Source organism: Oryx dammah, unplaced genomic scaffold (assembly GCF_014754425.2).
Source record: "Oryx dammah isolate SB20612 unplaced genomic scaffold, SCBI_Odam_1.1 HiC_scaffold_20, whole genome shotgun sequence".
Classification (NCBI taxonomy): domain Eukaryota; kingdom Metazoa; phylum Chordata; class Mammalia; order Artiodactyla; family Bovidae; genus Oryx; species Oryx dammah.
This window is the reverse complement of record NW_024070204.1, coordinates 53,102,022-53,125,524: the sequence shown is the minus strand read 5'-3', so window position 1 is coordinate 53,125,524 and position 23,503 is coordinate 53,102,022. Positions and strand designations below refer to the sequence as shown.

The 23,503-nt window shown below is 39.3% G+C and overlaps 2 protein-coding genes and 1 long non-coding RNA gene across 4 annotated transcripts in view; 2 read left to right on the top strand and 1 right to left on the bottom strand.

Moving 5' to 3' along the window:
- The first annotated feature begins 1,978 nt into the window (after window positions 1-1,978).
- On the top strand, window positions 1,979-18,095 carry LOC120879554. The gene is made up of 3 exons (XR_005724818.1): window positions 1,979-1,992; window positions 12,074-12,077; window positions 17,283-18,095. It is a non-coding gene; the product is annotated as an uncharacterized LOC120879554 (long non-coding RNA).
- Window positions 13,278-16,921, top strand: SMIM15 (small integral membrane protein 15). 2 transcript variants are annotated; one of them, XM_040262576.1, is made up of 3 exons: window positions 13,278-13,369; window positions 14,625-14,758; window positions 15,990-16,921. In XM_040262576.1, exon 3 carries the CDS (start codon window positions 16,002-16,004, stop codon window positions 16,224-16,226), a length of 225 nt encoding a protein of 74 aa, XP_040118510.1. In that variant the 5' UTR covers window positions 13,278-13,369; window positions 14,625-14,758; window positions 15,990-16,001; the 3' UTR covers window positions 16,227-16,921. The 2 variants fall into 2 exon arrangements, with proteins under 2 accessions (XP_040118510.1, XP_040118509.1); XM_040262575.1 differs by having other exon boundaries at window positions 13,354-13,793.
- Window positions 18,096-21,328: 3,233 nt separating the features above from the next.
- Window positions 21,329-23,503, bottom strand: part of NDUFAF2 (NADH:ubiquinone oxidoreductase complex assembly factor 2) — a 175,268-nt gene continuing 173,093 nt past the window's right edge. Inside the window, exon 4 of the mRNA XM_040262574.1 lies at window positions 21,329-22,841. Within this exon, the coding sequence (XP_040118508.1) occupies window positions 22,593-22,841 (249 nt within the window). The 3' untranslated portion in view covers window positions 21,329-22,592. The remainder of the gene's footprint in view (window positions 22,842-23,503) is intronic.

Here is a 23,503-nt window from a genome sequence, read left to right as displayed (position 1 = left end):
GGTCTTAACATTAGGAGTATGTGCACTGTTGGTTTTCTCGTAAAACTGATCCAACCCGCTTTGACAGAGATGAACTAAAAGGAAACTGACCTGTGTACTTTCTAATAATAAATTTATATTTTTTGTTTTATTATCTAACTATAGATGCATTAATTTAAGGCCATTTATACAAGACAATGGGGCTTCCTAGGTGATACAATAGTAAATAATCCACCTGCCAGTGCAGGAGCTGTAAGAGAGGCAGGTGGGACTGTAAAGAGTCAGACATGACTAGGTATGTGTACACACACACACACACACACACAGAGCAATACCAAGGCAGGTCAGTTTGTGTGACTCCAGACTTCGTATGGTTTTACGAAATACATCAATGTGCTTTTCAAAGACAGTGCTCCTCTTTCTTATCCCGAACATCTTCCCAGTCATACAAATTCACTGAAGACAGGCCACTTTAAGGATTTAACATAAATTTTGATTTTAGTGAAGGGCTGCTGTTGCTGCTGCTAAGTTGCTTCAGTCGTGTCCAACTCTGTGTGACCCCAGAGACGGCAGCCCACCAGGCTCCCCCATCCCTGGGATTCACCAGGCAAGAACACTGGAGTGGGTTGCCATTTCCTTCTCCAGTGCATGAAAGTGAAAAGTGAAAGTGAAGTCGCTCAGTTGTGTCCAACTCTTAGTGACCCCATGGACCGAAGCCTACCAGGCTCCTCCGTCCATAAGATTTGCCAGGCAAGAGTACTGGAGTGGGGTGCCATTGCCTTCTCCTAGTGAAGGGCAGGCAACAGTAAATTTAAAGATAAAATACTGAGCAAAATTGGCAAGTTAATGTACAGACTTTACCCTGATCAGAATATTAAATTTTAATTTTACTTCACACTTTGGAAGGAAAAGGCAATATATTGGACAATATTGAATACTGATCTTAATTACCAAAATTTAAGCCTTCCTCATAGATCTTATCGATACTAAAGATTTAGCTTCTATTTCTGTTGGGACTACTCACCATTAATGCTAAGACGGCAAGCTGAAATTGCTTAACAATATTTAGCAAAACTATATAAATAAAGCAAAAAGAAATCTGTGTTAAGGCACAAATGACTTAGCATTCTTGAACCTGATGTTGACAGCACACTTGCACGAAATCCTAAACTCTTAATTTATATTCTAACTTCAAAATGCCACCTCCCAAAAATCAATGGGTTTTTGGTGCAGAGAGAAAGTGCTGGCCTTCCAGATTGAGTACTGCCCTTGACAGCACCTTTTCCTTGAATCGTTTCCTAAATATCTGTTCAAAAATACTAGTAGCTCATAAACTTGATGTAATTTTTAAAAGAATATGATCATAATGCAAGGTTATAAAAGATGTAACTGAGAAATTATGCTTTAAGTACACACGGGCAGAAATAACTTATGAACAATCTATGTAGTTTGCTTTCAGAAAAATAAAACAGCACCATTGAGGGGAAACCCACTCTTTGCTTTAGCTGAGGTGGCAGTTCTTCACATGATTATACTAAGACATGGGTGATAAAGCCACGATCAGCTACTATTACCCAACATAAACAATTCTGTTTCAACCACTGTGAATTATAGCAGACATAAGGATTAAAGCTAGTGACCTGGACTGTTGAAGCCCTTTAACTACTCATGCCCTGAGCCATTCAGTATTTGTGGCCTAGACATGCTTATTTGGGGCTTAAGTTTGAATTTATTAACCTTACTTAAAAGATGGTTTTTCCAGTTGCCAAGCTGAAAGGCTGGTTGAAAACAGACAGGTTATCTAAAAATCTGATAAGTTTTTTTCCTTTTTTCTTTTTCACAGTAGTATGAGTTAGCAATTTCAAAACTACCTTTCATGTATTCTAGCCTTGAGCTACAGGATACACTGAGGAGAACAGAAGCCAGGCTTCTTTCTGAAGGAGTTACAAATATGAAAAAGGGAAAAACTAAAAAGTAGTGATAGACTGCAATTGAAGCTATCTGTATAAACTGGTATAGAGATAAACACAGACGTTTGTATGTATATCTGTCTGCTGAGAGGAACTGTAAGCAATGACACAACAGGAGAAATGAGCAAACATACAACTCAGATCATGGTTCTTGGATACCATTCGCCATGAAAAGAAAGCAGAGATCCTTGAAGAAATGGTTGATTCAAGAGCTGTGGCAGGGAAAGTACAAGTTGAGCTGGGAGCATCTGGTTACACCAAAAAGTAAGAAAGGGCTCAAAGAATGAGGAAGACATGACCCATCTGGGGCTCCTGACTCACAAAGGACTGGCACTCCCATTGATCAAATCTAGGACAATGAGAACATCAAAATAAATAATGATGCCAATGGATTTTAATCTGTTAACTAAGAATTCATGAATCCATCTGTTATAAATAAATGAGTGACTGAGAAGGGAAGCACTGTTTATTAGAATGTCAACAAATACAGATGGAATGGTGGGAGTTAGCAAATCCAGTCACTCAGTTGAAAAGGGACTGAGGGAATGGATACGTTTACTGTCCAGTGGTCAAATGATCAGTCTCTACAGGGCACAGTGATAGGCCAAGAGCTGTTTCTCAACGGGCATGCAATTATCTGCTGCAGATGGCATGACTGTGCTTCAGAATCCCAAGGGTCTGTGTCATGATTCTTCCAGTAGACTTGCCATCGATTCCGCACTGCCTCTTTTCCCATCATGGATACCACTAGGATCTGCTGGATCATATGGTCCAAATGTGAGTCAGGGCTGCTGACACTGAAGCCTGGAACTGTCACAGAGCCCTTTTCTGTCTTCAGCCCTATTCAAAGCTGGCTCCCTTCCTTGTCACCTTGCACATGAGCCAGAGCGTTATTCCCAGTTGTAGAATGTGTTGATCCCAGAAGCAAAAGAAGCCTAGAAAGTTCCTACTTCCTTCTTTGTGGTAAAGGCTGCAAGACGCAGCAATTTGGCTTTCATTTTGGAGGGCATGTCCTGGCACTTCTCTGACCACTGGACCTCTAAACACTTTACTGAAGTGTCTGGTTCCCGGAGCTTCATGTTTATCTCCCATGTTCTGGAGATAGCTGTATCTTACCATGGTCTTTGGCATGCCAGCCACCTTTTGCTTATCTGTCCAATCAGCATGATGTTGTCAATAAAAATGGACCAATGTAGTGTTCTGAGGGATATTTAAGTGGTTCATATTTCTTTATATTATGACTGTGATTGGGAGAGTTAATATAGCCCCAAGGCTTTCTTCGTGAAAGTGAATTGTTTCTGATCCTCTTTTCCAATTAGAATGCCAAAAAAAAAAAAAAAGGTATAGCCCAATCAGTGATGTACCATGTATCTGAACCCTTATTAAATCTGTTCTAACAGTGAGTTCCACCACAGAACGGCTGCTGTGATGAAGGCCTTTATTGGTTAAGTCTGCAGTAGTCTATAGTAATTCTCCAGGATCCATCCAGTTTATTCAGGGACCAGATTGGGATTAGCACTCGTGTATCCATTAGGTTTTAAGAGATTAGTGGTGACACTAATCCTCATTCCCCTAGATACAACACAGTGCCTGATTTACCCTTGGCAGGAGCGACGGGAAGTTTCAGAGGGTTCCACTTGGCAAGCAACACTACAGTAACTCCCACCTCCACAGACCAGGAACCCAGTGCAGCAGTTATTCCAACTGCCACAAATAACAATTTCAATTATGCACTGGGGACTAGGAAGTGACTCTTCGGTGGGTCCATGGATCCGGTGGGCCCACCGGGAAACTACTTGAGCTGGAAACCTGGTCTGGTAGACGCCCATTCTAACAGGAAGGCTGTGATGCTGCTTTAGATCTCTGAATACAAACATCAGGGCTGTTCCTGAGATCAACATTCTTCAAAATACCCGACTATTCTTTCCCTAAAGTGCAGTCACTCAGATAGATAGCCACAGAGTCCTTTGAGGGAAACTGTCATGTATTTATGTAGTTGCCATGGGTTTGGTAGGATTCTTCCTCCTAGGAATCCATCCATATGTTCAGTTCTGGATCTGAAAATTGTCTTAGGCCTGGGAACTAGTCAAGGGATCATGACTTTTTTTATAACAGTGACTACCCTCAGCCTCCAGCTCTTTTTCTTAAAATGGTAATGGATGTTAATAAGCACCATTGTGGACAGCCCATCTATTTTCCCCCTAGGGAGGCTATTCTCTATTAGCTGTCTCCACAACTCCTCTTGAGTCAAGCTCCTTTGGCTGCAATGACCTTGCCAGTCATTATGGTAATTGTGGCCTTCTAGCTTCTGGCAGTTAAGCAACACCACCTGGCCTCTGTTTCTACAGGGCTCTGTTACACCCATGGATGTTAACGAGCCAGTTCTGTGGCTGCTCCTCTTACCTCCATCTCTGGCCTGCAAACTTAGTCATGTTGGTCTTTCAGCAGTGTTTTCCTGATGGCCTTGGGTGAATGGTGTATCCTCTGGGGACATTCACAGAGCACAGTCCTCTGACAGATCTTCTGTTCTGGTATGCCCACTTTGCTCAGCCTCTTGATTCCTTCCTCTACAGTCTGCCAGTACCATTCAGACATTTCTCACTTTGCTAAGAATGGGCTTTTCCCCTTGGTTTCTTAAATCTATCCCCTTAGCAAGTTTTCCCTGAATATCAGGGTCTGACTTAGTTTGCTCTGCTATAACAGAAGACCATAGTCTGAGTGATTTAAACAACAAATGTTTATTTCTCACGGTTCTGAAGGCTGGGAAGTCCAAGACTGAGGTGCTTGCAGATTTGGTGTCTGGGGAGAGCCCACTTCCTGGTTCACAAACAGCTGTCTCTTTGCTGTGTCTTCACATGGTGGAAAGGACAGGCGAGCTGTCTGGGGCCTCTTACCTCCAAGTCACATGGGGGATTAGGTTTAAAGAGATGAATTTTGGGGAGACACATTCAGTCTATAGCAGAGTTCTTCTTGGGGTGTTAAATCCTCTATACCCCAGAAAGTGCCCCTCAGTCAATTAATTTGTATATATCTAATCTCACATTCTCGCCCCTTTGGAAAAAAAAAAAAAAAAAAACCTTTAAAATACAATCCCAGGAGTCCCGTCCTGGTTCCTGCCAGTAATGCCAGTTAAACCATGCAAATTTTTAGGAAAATAGTCTCTAGCCTCCCTTATCAGGCCCAGCACATCCCAGCTGGGTTATGCTGGGATTTACCAGCGACTGGATTTGTTACTGGTTAATTACTGGCTTGACACTGGGGAAAGGAGGAGGAGGGCAGGCTCAGGGAGGAGGGCCACTGCCTGTGGGTAGGAGGCTTCTGCAGCACCTTCTGGCTCAGCAAACGTGAGTCTGCTGGAGGAAGGCTGCTACCTCTGCAAGCCCTGATGGTCCAGAAGGAATAGGAGTCACAGGGACATCCATCCAGATGATCCCGTCTGTGTTTAGGATCCTAGGTTTCCCCACCTTCATATCAACAGAACTGCCTTGGTGAAACTTTCAATGCTCAAATGTCTCTGGAGCCTTGTGACACTAAGAATTAGTAGGCACTTCAGCTTGCAGTTCAACCAACTCTTGTCTTTCAACTCCAGGTGATAAAGGCCTCTCTATAAGCTATCACAGAGGCTCTACAGCTCTCATACTTAGCTGTTAACTGCTTGTTAACAGCTCTGTGTCTCATTTTCCTTCAGCAGTGCTCCAATACAATTTAGCAGTAATCAGCCAACTCTGTTGTCTTTGTAGGTACCATTCCTCCCCTATTTTTCAAATACCTGCATAATCACACCTACCATAGTTTTCCTCAAGTCTCTACTAGTGAAACCTTAACAGTTAATCTGCAGCTTTATGCCAGGGGTGATGGGTGCCCCACCTGCCCACCAGGATGACATCTTCTGGCCAGGTATTGAATGAGCCTGCTCTGAATCCCAATTTTATCCACCCCAGAAGCCAAGATGGGATTAAATGTGTAAGATGTCTATTACAGGAAATATCTGTGAGAGAAAATGTGGAAGGAGCTGGGCAAGACTGGGTAAACTGTTATGCCATGATACAAGTGAAAGAGAGGGGAGGAAGTGTCCTAGACTGTAGTGTAGCTTAAGGAAGGCTTCGCAAGACAATTGAGGAGTCCTTGACCCCTCACAGGCCATCAGAGGAGACTTCCGTCTCCCAGAAACAGGCCTCAGTATCTCTACCACATTCAGTCACTGAGCTATAAAAGAAGCCATTTCTGAGCACGAGAGTAGTGATGGATTTCTCAGCACAGCAGCTGGGGCCCTTGGACAACTAAGCTCCTTGTAGTGGGTGTCTGTGGGGTGCATTCTCACAGCTGTCTCTGCAACCTAGCAAAAGGTAGAGCTGGGATCCAAACCAGGTAGTTTGGTTCCAGTCTATATTGTCCACCACTGCAGTAAGAAGGAGTTTTTTGGAGCTGCTGCTGCTGCTGCTAAGTCGCTTCAGTCGTGTCCAACTCTGTGCAACCCCAGAGACGGCAGCCCACCAGGCTTCCCCGTCCCTGGGATTCTCCAGGCAAGAACACTGGAGTGGGTTGCCATTTCCTTCTCCAATGCATGAAAGTGAAAAGTGAAAGTGAAGTCGCTCAGTCATGTCTGACTCCTAGCGACCCCATGGACTGCAGCCCACCAGGCGCCTCCGTCCATGGACTTTCCAGGCAAGAGTACTGGAGTGGGGTGCCATTGCCTTCTCCGTTTTGGAGCTGCAGAGGTCTGAAATAAATGCTCCTCTATCATGTTGAAAATTTATGCAGCAGGTTGGATCAGACTGGAAAAATCATTTTCCTCCTCGAAGGAGACTGTACTTCATTCCACAGATAGCAAAGTGGGGAGAGGGGCACACCACAGACCAGTGTGTATGAATATATTCCATATGCATTGCATACACACACGAATAATTTATAGGCCCATATGTAGCTGTAGTTTCTTGCAGTATAAAAGGGTTTAACAGACTTGAAAACAACTGCAACAAACAGTGATTTCTAGATTGCATATATGGTAAGATGATCGGAAAGTGCTGACAAAGCACTCATACTTTTTATGATCCAAAAACTTGGAAAAAAAAACGGACTCAGACAAATTCATTTCCACTATTTATAATCGTTATCACTCTTTATAAAATCTTACTGTGGTACAAGGAAACAAAGATTTGTTTACTTTTTATTATTTTATTACTAGTACTGAGAATTACCTTCTACTATTTTTATGCAGAGGCACTTTTTTCAACCTATGCTGTTTGTCAAATAGCTATATAGAGGCTAAATGAAGAACTTAACCACTATTCCCTGGGAATCTGTGTAAGCTCTCAGGAATCAACTTACAAATGAACTCTATAGAATTCAACCTTGTATAAAAAGGTTACATGTTTCTTAACTAGTTAGTATTGCAAAAAAACAGGTATTATTACTTCCACATTATGGACAGGGAAACGAGGCACAGAAATATTAAATGATCTCTTTGGTTCACACAACATGATCAATTATGTACCTAGAAGGAGATTAAATCAGATTCTTCTCCATCTATATTCATTAATAATATAGTCTACAATTGCAGTAAAGCCTACAATAGAATATTGAAACCTAGAGGTGGAAAGAATCTCAATAGGACATTGGTTCAACTTCCTTATTACAGAGGACAGAAAATCAGCTGATCAAGGTCAATTCTAAAAATTAAGAAAAACTCTAAATTCAAAGCCTCCAGAAACTCATCATATGCACCTCAATTATTTATTACACTTCAAGAGGACATATATGAATCACAAAGGAATTTTTGGATTTCAGACTGTTTCACTTCCTGACTTAAAGCCTAAAAACGTAAGCCGTGAACTCAGCAAAAGCAATTTATGAATTTGGGACTAGGATATGTCTCTAAGTGATGGTTTAGGGAATTATATTTATAGCCTGGCACCAGTAAATTTTTGTTCACTTTTAAAACTAGATTCCAAATATACACATTATACTCTGAGGGCTATTAAAGGCACAAGCTAGCTTTTAGAACTAGACTTTGGGATGCAATTCTAAACAATGATTTCCTATGTCCCCTAGTTCTGAATGATATGATTATAGCACAAGATTTTAAAATAAACATAAAAATTGGAAGCAGTGGAAGAGTTTTACTACCAAATAACTACTGTTACATATCAAACATCTATGTTATGTTCTAGGTTTCAAACACTTGATCTAAAGGCATATTATACTTGTGCCTTGTTTCACCAGGTATCTTACTCCATGAACATACACAATAATGACAGGTACAGAATATCTAAGAAAAATACATTCAAAAAGAAATGCAAGCATGCAAGTCAGGTTGGATGTTAAACATGAAAATCGAATTTGATTCCTGAGCTTCCTGTTAAATTGAAGAGAGGAAATAGTCTTCGAATGAAAAAGTGGCTTCCAAAACTTTTTTTAAGAATCACATTCTAAAATGTCTTAAATGGGACTTTATATACAAAGGGCCCTGTATGACACAGAGGCCAACATACCTGACAATATCATACAGCAAATATGGTTATATTTGATATGGTTACTTGGAGTAGTTTGCTTAGGTGAAGGTGGAATGTATAAAATTAAGTTGCTACTCAGTGAAGGTGAGGCTGTTAGGGGCTGCTTTTGCAATACACATTGTCTTTACACTGAAGGACTCTTATACATGGGTTAGTTTTCTCAACTGGACAACAACTTCTATTTAATGGCTAGAAGACCCGAGCACAGAAACTAAAGGTGGCCTGATATGGCTAATATTATTACATCATTTAGGGATAAGCCAAATATCTGAACTTCTAGATTCAGCAGGAAAGCTTAGTGTCTCCCACAACTTTAATAGGACTGCAACTCAAGGCTTCAGAAGAATTTAATGAAAATTTTACCTTTCCAAAAAGGTGCCCTCTAATTACAGGGAATGAGTTTGCTGCATGTGCATGTAGAATACATTCTGGAGATATAGAACTGTCAACAGTTGCAGTGTTAAACACCCAATGTTCAATCACGTGAAAAGACTTCTATACCCAAAGTATCAATACATATCACTCAAACACACTGAAAAGTTTTTTAAATGTGCAGATAAGGCCATAGGCAGCAAGGAATAATCAATGAGATAAGCATCTGCTATCTTTCTCTTGCAATCTGCATTGGGAATCATAAAGCTGGGAAATATCTAGAGAGGGCATCTAGCCTGCATAATATATATTCTTACCTCATTTTCAAAGATCTCTATTTAGATCTCTAGTCTAGCTTGTTATCTTAAATCTTAGCACCTACAGTCTAGGACTAATTCCTTTTATCTTATCAATGAAGATGATGAATCACTAGGTTCCTTGAACATACTTTTTACATACTTGGAAATCCTTAAGCAACTAGTCTTTCATTAACAAGAGAACCACAATTATTTTTATCTTTCCGAAACACCTTATTTACTAATCTTTTCTGCAGCCTATTCTAACTGGGGCATCCCTTATTTCTTTCAAAATATACAATAACAGTTTGATCCTTTAACATCAGCTTCATAGATTCCCAGGATTTAGATTGTTTCATGATTCATTCAAACACTAACAGCTTTATTTGTAAGTGGTAATGTTGTATCTTGGAATCAATTATTCAAAACAATATTTTAGGTAATGTGGTAACTGATCTCATCTAGCTTATACCAGGGAAAAGATAAACAATAAACCAATAAACAAGATGTCAGACTGAAGTGTTGTGAGAAAAATAAAATAGGGGTAGAGAGGGCTTCTGTGAGGTACCATCTGATTTGAAATTTCTAGGAAGTAGCCCTGCAAGGACAATGCTCCAAGAAATTTTTGGCTAAGGTAAGTTTAGCTTGTTATTCTTATACACACACACACCCCACACACACGCGTGTGCGTGCATATCCTTCTAAATTATATGACCTTTCATTGTTCCCTATTGAATCTTCTTGTTCTTATTTTGAAGACAAATTCTATCTTTTAAAAGCTTTTCATTACTTTCTTAACTGGTATATCCCATTACATTTAAGACACGTCTTCTAATTTAAACAAGTATTTCATAATAATATCAGCCACTTATTTAGTTTATGATGTCCTTTTGTCAAATTACATCTAACAAAAATGGGTGAAAACTAACAATATTTGAAGGAAAAAAAAAGTCTTTGTGTTACTGAAATTTCCAAAAAATAATACTTTGGTGATGCTTTCATTGTAGGGAAAATAAGTAAGTAAGTGTTAGTCACTCAGTTGTGTCTTTGTGACCCCATGGACTGCAGCTGGCCAGGCTCCTCTGTCCTTGGGATAGGCTGAAAGCAAATTGGCAGAGTATGACCCATTCAGAAGATGAGGCAGAAGGGAGGATGGAAGATGAAGTGAATCACTGATGCGTTGGTCTAATAGCAGTGAAAGTGCCCAAGAGAGAAGTAGAGATTAACAGACAGGTCACGGATGTATGTGGGATGAAGAAGCAAATCAACTGGCAAGGTTGGAGAAAACCTACACCACACTAGCTCTTTGAGACATGCTGCCACCACCTGGGCAATGGGCAATTTGGAGTATGGCAAGATTTTCTTGTGATTATTAGTTAAATCAACAATTATAGAATAAAAAATTTACTTTCATTTTATGAGATCAGCATTTTGTCTAATCTCTGGAATTAAACAAGAGCAGGACTTTTTTGGGCCAGATCTGTTTAGAACTCTGCTCTACTTTTTAAGTCTCCAGTCCCATATCTGTAAAACAGGTATAATACCATCCTGCAGAGTTTAGTCTCAGCAATAGTGATAAGAGACGCGAAGCAGCTAGCCTAGTACCTGGAACACAGCAGTCAACAAATAGCCTTTAAACATTACAATTCTGCAGTATAATCTCCCAAATATCACTAAAACCTATGACCTTTCTAGTTACATAAATGTGCCTAACAAGAAATCTATCTGCATTGTGTCTTAATGGTAGGAAAAACTCATAAACTTAGGGAAGAAACCAATTCTACCAAAAACAAAACACAAATTGTTAAGCAGGTAAGAAAACTCTTAAAATCTTTAATTAAGTCTAGGTTATTATAATAGAATCTTATGGAGGTTTTAGTCATTCACAATTTTGACATGAGTCAGGGTGAAATGTACCACCTAAGAGAGAAAGACTTAAACAGAACTAATGAAAGATAAGTTCTTAATAATTATTAAGAGTAAAAAACTTAAAAATTTGGAAGGCTCCATTTTCAAACTATAATTGCAACAGAGTAACTGGTATGGATAGGATGTGATATGCTACAAAGTAATTATTTTTATTCAAAGACAATCCTCATTAATTAAAGTGTAAGCTTTAGTTATTTCGGTTAAAGCTACATGAATGGTTAAGATTTTATTTCTTAAATAAAAATACAAGCAGACTTTATTTCATGTTATTTTAAGTAAATTCTGAAAGACATCTGAGAGAACAAACACTCAATTAAGAATCTTTTAAATAAAGAACAAGCCCTTATGAAAATTGGCCATGATGTTTCCATTAAATTCCTTATTCTGCTGCTGCTTATGAAGCTGAAGTAAGAAAAATGGCCAAATCAAGTTTAATCAATAGAATTTTCAAGCTGAAAGAACCCCAGAGATAATCTAACAGCTTTCCACACACAAAAGAGGAAACTTTTTCAGAGTATCAAATCACCAGAGACAAGGCCTGTCTGTGAATCACAACTCACAAGCTAAAACTTCTGACTCTAGAAAGTAGCCTGCACCGTCTGAACCAATCTCAACACCACCTTTCATTAAGGCAAGTCAGGTAGCAGTAGGGAGCTTAGCTGTGGCAACTTCTACGCTATTTCTGGGCTTGTAGCCATTCCTGGAACTGGAAAGGAGACCAGTAATATTAGACAGTGAAAGCCTGATTTACACTAGTGCCAAAGAGCTACAGACGCTTCCTTCTTATGTGCCTTTCCATCCACTCCCATGCATTTCACAAGGGGCACAGCAGAGCGAATTATTGGGGAGGCAGTCATCGGGAAAACTGTCTAACCATGATTAAAATAACACATACACACACTGGTCTCCGGAGTGAAGGACGTTAAAATAAATTCTGACCCTCTCCTGGAATTACTATTTGGGCAAGTTAAAAAAAAAACACAAAAAACCCCCACAAAGTCTTACTGCCAGCAAGTCAAGTTTTCTGTACACACAATCCAATGACTGAGTCTGCTTTTTCTGGCTACTACAGGTACAGGTTAGGTCCAAGCAGCACAAGCTTTGAAACCATCATCCAAGTTTTCAAACAAGAATGAGTAAGAAAACAACTGCTACTAATACAACATACAAACATTAACATATGCCCAACAAACAGTATTTTAGATCATTAGATTATTTGCCAAAAGTCTGTTCCCTGGTAAATAATGGTTACTGTTGTTATCCCTAAACTAGTTATACATGTCACAGCCTGTTCCTCAGAGAACATTCTATAGTCTTTTAAGAATAAAAACCTGCTTTATTTGGCACACACCAGTGAAGAGGTCTTGCAACATTTGAAGAGGTAGTCAAACAGAGCAGTTCAGTGCAAGAGATCACAAAACTTGATCACCAACCAAACCCGAGTTAATCTCTCAGTTCCTGTAGATTAGAAGACAATGAGAACTCACTCTTTCTGCTTGTTGACTTTTGAATCTCTTTATTTGTGCACTGAAAGAACAAGTACCTCTATGGGAACTCTATGCCCACACAGTTTAGTTGTTTTTCAAGTCTACTTTGGGCAAATATCGATCATTCTTTTGTGAAAAGAGGTTCTTAAATTGAAAACAGCAAAAACGTCTTCGCGCAGCATGGCTGCATTTCCCCTTAGAAACAACGTTCAGTGGCCCCACCACGGTCCTGCTGCGCTTGGTCTCCTCGACGTGAGGCTTTAACTATCGTCCAGCCAGAAGAGGAGAGGGTCAAAGAGTGGATGTGAACCAGAGGAACTCGCTAGAATCCTTCAGGAGTCGCTGGGTGTGACCTTCACCTTGACTCTGGGCGGTTTGTGGCGACCAACTCCTTTCTTGGCGGCCGTTCCTTGGTCGGAGTCTCCGGGGGTCACGGACCTCACCCACCAGGGCCCTCCACCCTTGGCCAGGCTCCCGCAGGGGAGCGGCTGTGCTGATGACCTCGGGGGCAAAGGTAGGGGGTCCTCACGCTTCCAGACCGGCTCCCAGAGACCGGAGCTCACCCGCGCCTCAGGCAGGAGGCGCGGGCCTCGGGCTTCGGGCCCGACACCAGCCGGGCGCCGCCGCTCACCTCGAGCGGCCTCACCTGCCTCTCCCCGGAAACCCAGGAGCCGCCCCACCCTCCCCGCTTTCCCGGGACCCACACAGCAATGGCGCAGCCGGAAACTGGCCCCACGACTTCCTCAGGCCGGATCCTGGCGAGGGCCGGCCTGTGGGCGGGCTGGGAGAGTCGCGGCTTCCGCCTTCCTGCTTCCGGCCTGGAGGTGAGTCGTGAGTTGGGGTCCGGACCCATCGTCCCCGGCGAGGTGAAGGGGAGGCGGTTGGGGGTCGCTGCCGCGCTCTTGCCCCGGTGCTCAGCGGAGGTGGCTACGGCGCCGGCGGCCCAGGGGCTGGCGGGGACGACCCCTGATTCCTGGGGGCCGCCGGCTGTTCGAGCCCCGCCGGGCCCGCGCTCGCCGAGGCGGAGGGTCGGGGAAGCGTGGCCCCAGAGGGCCGAGGAAGGGTGAGCGAGGGGAAAACACGAGGAAAGGGAAGTGCGGGTGGCTGTGAAGTGCCCTCAGCTTCAGGCGCCCTGCCGGTCTGATCCGAAGATCATGCCCGGTGGATCCTTTTCAGAAGGAAGAATATTTATTTCTTAAAGTGTGGAGGGCGCTTGCACCTGGGGTCCGAAATTGAGGTGCACGAGAGGTGTGTGTCTTGTGGATGGTAACTCCTTTCTCTGTATTAATGTCTAAAACTCTGCCATAACGAGGTCCTTCACTTCCCCCTTCCTCTTTATTGCAACGTTCTTTTGCAGGTCTCTGAGCCTCGCATTAGTTAATTCATTACTGGGCTGGAGAAGCTGAAAAAACAGATGGGGATCTGGAGAGTCTAGCCTTCACTGTGTGGGTGGGGGCGTACGAATTGGGGTTGGGGGAAGGCTAGGAACTTTATGTCCTCAGGTAAAAATATGAAGGAATTGTGATAGGATATAATTACAAACCAATCATGGTAGTTTTGTTTAGGTAATGGAATTATGAGTGACCTACTTTGTTTTGCTTATCTCTGATTTTTCTGTAAAGAGCACAAATTACATAGAGACTAAAAAACCTTTTTAAGAGTAAAGCGTTGTTTGATTTTGAAATTAGTAAGGCCCTCCCTTACTAACTCGAAACAAACCTAACCCTGTAAAAATATAAAAAGTTCAAGAACTAGGAATGGATATGCTGCAACAGGTCAGTTAGCTTTTTATGTGAGTGAGCTTTCTAAATTTATTGTTGAAATAAGTAACTGAGTAAAATATTTGATCCCCAGTAATTAGGAGCTTCTTTCTTCCAGGGCATTTTGGTTGTGTAATTATGCCTTAAGATTAGAAAGAAATAGATACTGAATGTATTTAATATGCCAGGCAACTTTACATGTTATTTATAGGTTGCATATAGAGAATTTAGTTTTAACATTGAAAATTGTATTATAATTTATTCCTGAAGGTTGTGACTTTACGGTTTTTCTTTTGTCTATTCTTTTCAACCCAACCAGTATATAGAATTTAGGCCTTCTCTCAGAAGTGTTTTGGTAGAGTTAAAGAAGAAGACAGCCAACCAAGGGTCATCTGAAATTGTGACTGGCTGATAATCCCAGGACAAAATTAGAGATCACTACTCAAGCATAAGGTACATGACTTTTTAAATCCCAGCTATTCTAATTCTCCACTTTGAATGGAGATTGACACAAACATGAAAGGTTGAAAAGTCCCTGGGGGCAAAATAGAAGATATCACTCAAATCCACAACATCCTGATTTGCAAGATGGCCCTTCTTTACTAACTCACAATGGAACAAAAGGCATGGGACCTGTAATGGTTAATTTTCTCATGTTAAGTTTGTTCTCATTTACTATATTATGTCCTCAAGAGCTGAAGGAGGGTGTAAAATTGCATGTCATCTTTTGCTTTTCTCTCTTTGCATATGAATGGATAATATCATGGTTCCCTTACCTTTTTGTTTCATTTCGGAAACAGCCATCCATTATGTCCCTTTCTCCAGGCATTTCACATACTCTTGACTTTCAGACACCAAATTTGATGATTGTACTTTTGCCCTGGTGGTTCAGAGGTTAAAGTGTCTGCCTGGAATGTGGGAGACCTGGGTTCGATCCCTGGGTCGGGAAGATCCCCTGGAGAAGGAAATGGCAACCCACTCCAGTACTCTTGCCTGGAGAATCCCATGGAGGGAGGAGCCTGGTGGGCTACAGTCCACGGGGTCGCAAAGAGTCAGACACGACTGAGCGACTTCACTTCACTTCTTCATGTTGCAAACTCATGGACTGTAGCCCACCAGGCTCCTCTGTCCATTGGATTCTCCAGGCATGAATACTGGAGTGGGTTGCCATTTCCTTCTCCAGGGGATCTTCCTGACCCAGGGATCAAACCCATGTCTCCTGCATTGCAGGCAGATTCTTTACTGACTGAATCACCACTTTTGTTAATTAGAACTTAATAGTAATAAGGCTGTGTCAGAAAATGACATATGGGATTCAGCTGTTCCCTGGAATAAGCACATAAAACTTAAGATTCTTATAAAACTCTGCTGCTGAAGTTTGTCTTGAGTGTAGGAGGCATGTGAGAATGCATAGTCCTTATAACAGATTTCACATACTTTTTTCCTCTTTTGTATCTTCACATCTAAGTATTACTCTTCTGGTTGTTTTAAGTGAATTATTTTTTCTTATTGGAAATAATTAGTCCTTATTAAAATAGTACTAATTAGTACTTTTTAAAACCAAATAAAAAAACTATTGAGTGATAACAGAATTCTGATTTAACTGTTTGGCATAACCTTTTCAAAGTTTGATTAACCACATAATCTTTTCCTTGTCTTTAACCCCTTCCCACCCCTTCCTAAGGCCTCCACGAACATGTTTGATTTAAAGGCTTGGGCTGAGTATGTTGTGGAATGGGCTGCAAAGGACCCATATGGCTTCCTTACAACAGTTATTTTGGCTCTGACTCCATTGTTTCTAGCAAGTGCTGTGCTGTCTTGGAAATTGGCCAAGATGATTGAGGCCAGGGAAAAGGAGCAAAAGAAGAAACAAAAACGTCAAGAAAATATTGCAAAAGCTAAACGACTGAAAAAGGATTGAAGGAATGAACAGGCCGTGTGTCCAGAGGAAAATTATGCATCTTTGAAAGGACCCATTAAGGTTTCTTTTTGGATCTTATGACAGTATTACTAAATGAAGTCTGAGTCTATGGAAGAATCATGTCAGTTCTCACCTGTACTGTAGCAACTTTTCAGCTTCTGTATAGAAGTCTCTTGACAGTTACTGTAAATTGGCATTTATTATGCTACAGACTCTTATAACCGACTTTCATTTGCCTTTTTGCAGCTTATGTTTATGAATACTAAAATGAAAACATCCTGTGAAGAAAAGTGGCTTTAGATTATGAACTCTATTCAAAAATGGCTTAAAATGTGGTCCTGTTCTGGACAAAGATTAAGAATATAAAAATCAAGAGTTGTTCTGAGCAGAAAAGCGTGGTTTGGCTTAAAAGATATATGGTGTATTAATTACATCTCTTTATCATTATTATTTCTTGAAATAGAATCATTTCTGGTTTCCTCAAAGCAAACTAATATTATTCAATGAGTACTTCTTTATTTTCTGTGTTTTTCTTATTTTAGCTTTTGAGATACTGGTAATTACCAGATAGTCTGCATTTTTATAAATCTAATTTTATAAAGAATTTTCGTATTATCTTGACTATGTAGAATACCACCTATTGGATATAATCATTTTTGTACTTATGAACACTGCCATTTTCTTAGAGATGACTTGAGTAGAGTAACACTATGATTTAATGATTAAGAGTAAAAATGCCAAACCTTGGAACCAGTTTATTCTCTTTTGTGCTAAGTAGAAATGTGAAGTAGTTAACATGTCTCATCAGATAATTTGCTGATTATATAGATACCACTTTTGTTTTTTATTGCATTCTTTAATTCATGTGGTGGTGATGTCCTTTACTTTTTGATCAGACAAGTTCACAGTGAAAATTAAAATTTCAACTTTCTTTTAAGGAACTTTTAAAGAGTTACAGTTATGTCATGTATCATAAATGGTAAAGAAAGTCTTAATATATGGAAAAATTTTGTTTGCATTGTATTAATTGGGTGAAAAAGGTAAAAATTGTGTCAGAATGAGACTGTTAGAAATAAAGAGGTAAATGATATTTCCTTCAGTTAAATAGTATAATTGGAACTTTTTACTCTTTAACATGGCTTTTTTAAATGCATGGTTGATAATTTTTTCAGTAATTAATAGCTTATTAATGTTTTCCTCACCTCTAATAATGAATTTTAAATTGCAAAAAACTGTCCAATAGCTTTAATTTAAAAATGAAACTAGATATTGAAATAAATTTGATACTTTTTTATAAGGAGGTCCTGAGCTTTTTTGGGGGGAGAAGGAATAGAAGTTAAACCTTTCAAAGGGTTATGAATTTCATTTGTAGATAAGCATACAGCTGACCCTTGAACAGCACAGGGTTAGGAACATTTGCCCTCCCTCGCAGTTGAAAATAACTTACAGTGGACCCTCAACTATATGCTGTTCCTATGTGCAGATTCTCTGTATCTGCAGTTCCTCATCCAGGGATTCAAACAACCCTGGATTATACAGTACTGTAGTACTATTGAAAAAAATCTGTGTTAAGTGACCCCACACAGTTTGGACCCATGTTCTTCAAGGGTCAACTGTACTTGTAAAATTTGAGAGCAGTGTTTCTCCAATCTGAGAGCCTAAGGACCTCTGAGAATGTTTATGGACTGGTTTGAAAAATACTTATTTACTATTATTTTAGGTTGTCAGTTTCTTCTTGATGCCAGTGCAAGCAACACACTGCAACTCTAGGCACTGAAATAATTGTGTTTAATTACAAATTACTTATTCAGGTGATCTAGGATGTGCTTTTTATATTCTTGAAATTAAAATTTTTAGTTATCTACTAAACCTATGGTTTCATTGTTCATTTTGACAGTTAAAAGGTATTTAACTAAAATGGGCTTTTCCATGGTTCCTGTTGGTCTTAATACAATTTTGTATTTCTTTGACATAGGCTGTTGTTTCTTCAGCTTTCCCAACGTTTATGGAGCCAGTTTACACATTTGAGATCAACAAGGTTTTACAGTATTTGTGTCTGTATGTTGTGTGTATTGCAGGGGTAGGGATGTATTACATCCTGATAAACCCATTACAACTTGAAAATTTACTGAAAAATGTACTGAAAGTCAAAAACAGGATGGTTGTGTGGGAACAGGATGAGTGTGGGTATCAGTTGTTTACTGGCAGTTGCGTGACTGGCAGCTGTGGCTCCATGCCACTGCTCAGCATCAAGTGTCCTAGTGTATACCACTAGTCTGAGAAAAGATCAAACTTCAACAGTTTCTGTTCAGTATCATAAAGCTGAAAAATTAAGTTGGGGACTTAATTATTATGGGGTTTGATAATTATTGTGAGGTTTGATATTCTTCAGAAAAATCAGTCTGTGGTTATACTATTACAGTTGAATCCCATTTACTGTTACCCAGAATACTTCTTTTAAAAACTACCAACCTATTATGTTGTTTCTGAAGTTCTTAGAAGTAGTATAATCAGTGACCTTTTATGGCTGGTTTAGAAGGAAAAACAGACTGCCTGTAACAAACATTATACTGCCTCTCTCCCCAGAAGTTTGTGCATCAGAATTTGACCCATAGTGTCCTGTGGTAAACTGCAGTATGGTGTTATTGTATCAGATACACAAGGGCATTTTAAACTTATTTCCTGACATCACAGTGAGCAAAAGAAATAAGCTTCTGATGCAGTGAGCTGGAAACCCAATGCTGAGATCCACTGTAACAAATAGCTTCTCACCTATCCTTAGGGGCACTTTATACCTCATCTGGTTTTGAGTTAGAGGAAGTGTGATTCCTATTTAGGAATGATTGTTTTTATGTTTGCAACTGAGTATAGGCTCACTTTGATGTGCTTCATATCTGTAATAAACATATAAGAACAAATTCTGTATTTCTCAAACATATTAAAAGGGGTTCTGTGTTCAAATACCAAAAGTTTGGGAAACAGGGTAAAGCAATTCATTTCTGCATGATTTCTAGGAGTCTTTTAGGTTACTTTGATTATCATAGACTTTCCTCCCCTCTTTTCCACCCTTCCTCAAAGAACCTAAACAGTTTAAGAAAGCCTAGTCTAAGTGAATTCAGGTTATATTTTAAATAGTGTGCTTAATGAGACAGCATTAAAAAAAATCAATATGATGGTATTGAATCAAGGCTCATGAAAGTAAATAAATGACAGATCTGTTTGTAAAAATAGGAATGAAAAAGGGTAACAGTGGGAAAATTATTTCCTCCATTTTTTAAAAAAAATTTTAACTACAGATATCTAACAGGCTAGACTTAAATGGTTATACCCAACAAGCTTTACATGTATACTTGAACAATTTGTATAATAAGGGCTTTGGGGAGAAAAATGCTATATGCAGGTATAGCAGAGGCACAGGAAGTCAGGAAGGATTTATCTAAGAGTAGTTAAGGTATACATGATACTATTTTAAAATGAACATTTTAACTTCTGAAATTAAAACTGCATGGGTTTGGAGTCTGTCTGGAAGAGATGATGAAAACATTTTCATTAGAAAACTTGCAAATACTCCAAATATAACTTTAAAATATGAAATACGGTAGACAAGTAAATATTTTATGTAAAACTTTGATTCTGCTGTGCATGTGTCTGGCCTAAAAGCCTTGTATAAAAACAAGATTATTTAGAAAGGCAGTCTTAATTTAGGTCAAGCTTATAGTCTCATTTTTATGTAGGACTAGTCAAGGCTATGGTTTTTCCAGTGGTCGTGTATGGATGTGAGAGTTGGACTGTGAAGAAAGCTGAGAACTGAAGAATTGATGCTTTTGAACTGTGGTGTTGGAGAAGACTCTTGAGAGTCCCTCGGACTGCAAGGAGATCCAACCAGTCCATTCTGAAGGAGATCAGCCCTGGGATTTCTTTGGAAGGAATGATGCTAAAGCTGAAACTCCAGTACTTTGGCCACCTCATGTGAAGAGTTGACTCATTGGAAAAGACTCTGATGCTGGGAGGGCTTGGGGGCAGGAGGAGAAGGGGACGACAGAGGATGAGATGGCTGGATGGCATCATGGACTCGATGGACGTGTCTGAGTGAACTCCGGGAGTTGGTGATGGATAGGGAGGCCTGGCGTGCAGCAATTCATGGGGTCGCAAAGAGTCGGGACACGACTGAGTGAGTAAACTGAACTGAACTGAAATAATCTCAGAACCCTGTTCTGATACCACCTAACAGTATAACCAGTCGTCCTAAAAATGTTAGTCTAGAGGGAAGTAATGTGGATGGATTACTACAAACTTTATTCTTACCTCTCAAAATCACTTTGAAAGTACACACTTTAATGAGTGGGCCAGTATCATCTTCTTACTGTTAACTATTGGCTAAGATTTTCTTTTTTTGTAAAACATATTTTAAAATGGAAACTAAATTAATGTAAATTCTGTCATATATATTAAGATACTTCTAAACTCTCACTCCAGTATTCTTGCCTGGAGAATTCCATGGACAGAGGAGCCTGATGGGCTACAGTCCATATGGCTGCAAAGACTAGGACTGGACTGAGTGAGCACACGGACACACAAAACAGCCTACACGGCAAACATCTGCAAAAGATGCACACACAGTGCAATTAATGAGCTGGCAGGAATTCGGTAGTAGAAGCATTCTATTCTATCATGTTAGAATTCATATTTTTCCTGTAATTAAGGATTCAAGGACATGTTACTTTACAGTCAATCACACAACAAATTTTATGTCTTTATATTGCCTAGGAGCTAGTTCCTTTTTTGCCCATCTTTGGTAAAATGTACTACTACTTTATAATAATGTAAACAGACAGAATAATTAACCTGATAGTAACAGGACTGCTTAAACGTTAATATTACCTAAGGGCTTTTTTTGTCATTCCTTAAGTATTATGGTGATTACATTTGATTACTTGTTTTAGTATAACATTTTATAAATGTTTCTGTAGTTTATTTCTTAAGCAGTTAAACATTTTACCTTCTATTAAGTAAAACTCTCAACCTATGTGTTTTTAGGAATTCATTATTAAACACTTAACCAGGGATTTTCTTATATTATTCAGAGCATTAAGATCTGAGTCTTTTCTTCAGTCCATGTTTACTGAGTAGTAGTTGGAGTGGCAAACACTGTTAGATGATCTCTATGTTAGAATTAGAACTATTAGACTATGTTAGAATTAGAACTGGGAGAGGGGTTTGGGAGAAAATGGATACATTTTATGGCTGATTCCCTTTGCTGTTCACCTGAAACTACCATAACACTGATAATCAGCTATACCTCAATACAAAATAAAAAGTTCAAAGTTTGAGAAAGCAAACCATAAATGGAAAAAAAAGAATTATAACTTAGCAACAGAAACTTGGTTGTGCACTTCAGAAAGTGTATGACTTTTCTAAAACACTTTTGTATATAATCTGTTTTAATGTTATCATGTATCTATACTTTTCAATATACAAATCACTGTAATCTTGAGTAACAGTGGTATCACTTTCTGAGAACTCTGCTCTATTTTCCAATTCTTCAAAGTAATTTTTAATCTTACAGAACTAAACTATTACTGTACCATTTCTTTGTTTACTGTCCCTTCAAACTATTGTGATAGATTCTTTACTTCTACTGGTCCAAATACCTTTCTTTAAAACTGCAACCTCAGTCCCACCATAAACTAGCTTTTGTCCCAACTACTCATCAAGATAGTTTTTTTTTTTTTTTCATTTGTCAAGTAAATTTTCTTGGCCTCCACATGCCTCATCCAAGTTCATGTTTTTGATTAGTCCTTTAGAATCTTACTGTCCTTTAGAATCCTTTAGAATCTATAGAAATTATAGCCCTTTAGAATCCTTTAGAATTGATAGAAATAGCAGTCTTCTTCTAAGCTCAATATTTACCCTTACCATTTCTACCTAGATATATGGGAGCAATCCAAAGAGGGAAAAATCTAAGACAATTCATAAACAGAATTTTTATATTCTCTAATTTCTATAGATCCTTTATAATTATAGAAATTAGTCCTTTAGAATCTATAGAAATAGCAGTCTTCTGAGCTCAATATTTATTTACCCTTACCATTTCTACCAAGATATATGGAAAAAAATAAAAGAGGAAAAAAACTAAGAAAATTCATAAACTGAGAATGATGACTGAATAAGCCAAGTGAAGGATTTAAGTCTACAAGAAGTTAGGTTTTGATGGTTGATAATCTCACACTTACACAACAGTGAAAATAAGATCTTAAGCTTAACGGCAAAGAGAACTAGAGTAGAGATGGAAAGCACAAAGTAACTTTTTACTTTTATTTGTTAAAATAGTCACATACATATAAATAAAGCTTTACCACAGTGCACTCATTGACTGTGGCGCTTGTCGTCTTGCGGCATCCAGGATCCTGGCTGAAACGTTTTGCCAGTGCTGGTGGGAGTCACTGAGGGTTCGTCTTTTCCAAAGTACGGAGCAGAGGCGTGCCCTTTAATCTGAGTTTGAACTGGTGGAGGAAGCTCCTTGTTGCTCTCCTCCTGAAGAAGCTTTTCTTTTTCATAAAAATCTTGGCTTTTCATTTGAATTTCTTCTCTGTATTTTTCATTCTTCATTATTTCCTGCATGCATATATAAATGGAGGAAATCATTAAATTTCTAGTTAGAAGAAAACCCAAACTACAGGTTTTATAAAAATAAAATAGCTGGTAAAAAAAAAAAAATAAAGTACATATAGACATGATTCTTGCTTTGCATTTAAATAATATATAGATACACACAGGGTAACTGAAAAAGCTATCTGATTATATATTGATGTTATTTTGAATTGAACAGCTATGTCCTGGTATACAATAATAAAAAGAAGGGAGGGAACACGAAATAGAGATACTTACTTCCCAGGAAGTGAAACAAACTACTTAACATGAAATATTAGTATATATACCTATGAAGTATTACACAAGAGCATAAAAGTCACTCATCAAAAGATTTTCCAAATATAACAGCTATTTACTGCCTCAGAGACTAATCAGTGATGTGTACTTCTACTGGAGATGAAGTGACGGTGAGGAGGCCTCAGAGAGGTGCTCCTGCCAGTCTTTTCTCTGTGGGACTTAATGCATGCCAGGACCAAGACTCATCAATTTTTCTTTTTCCACCGGAGTGCTATGGCAGTGAAGAGGAGGACAGACGCAGAAGCAGAGTTCAGCATGCCTTAGACACCAGTTTCACAAAGGCACTCTGCTATTGGAAATGCTTCCTCCAGTAAATGCAAGCAATTTGT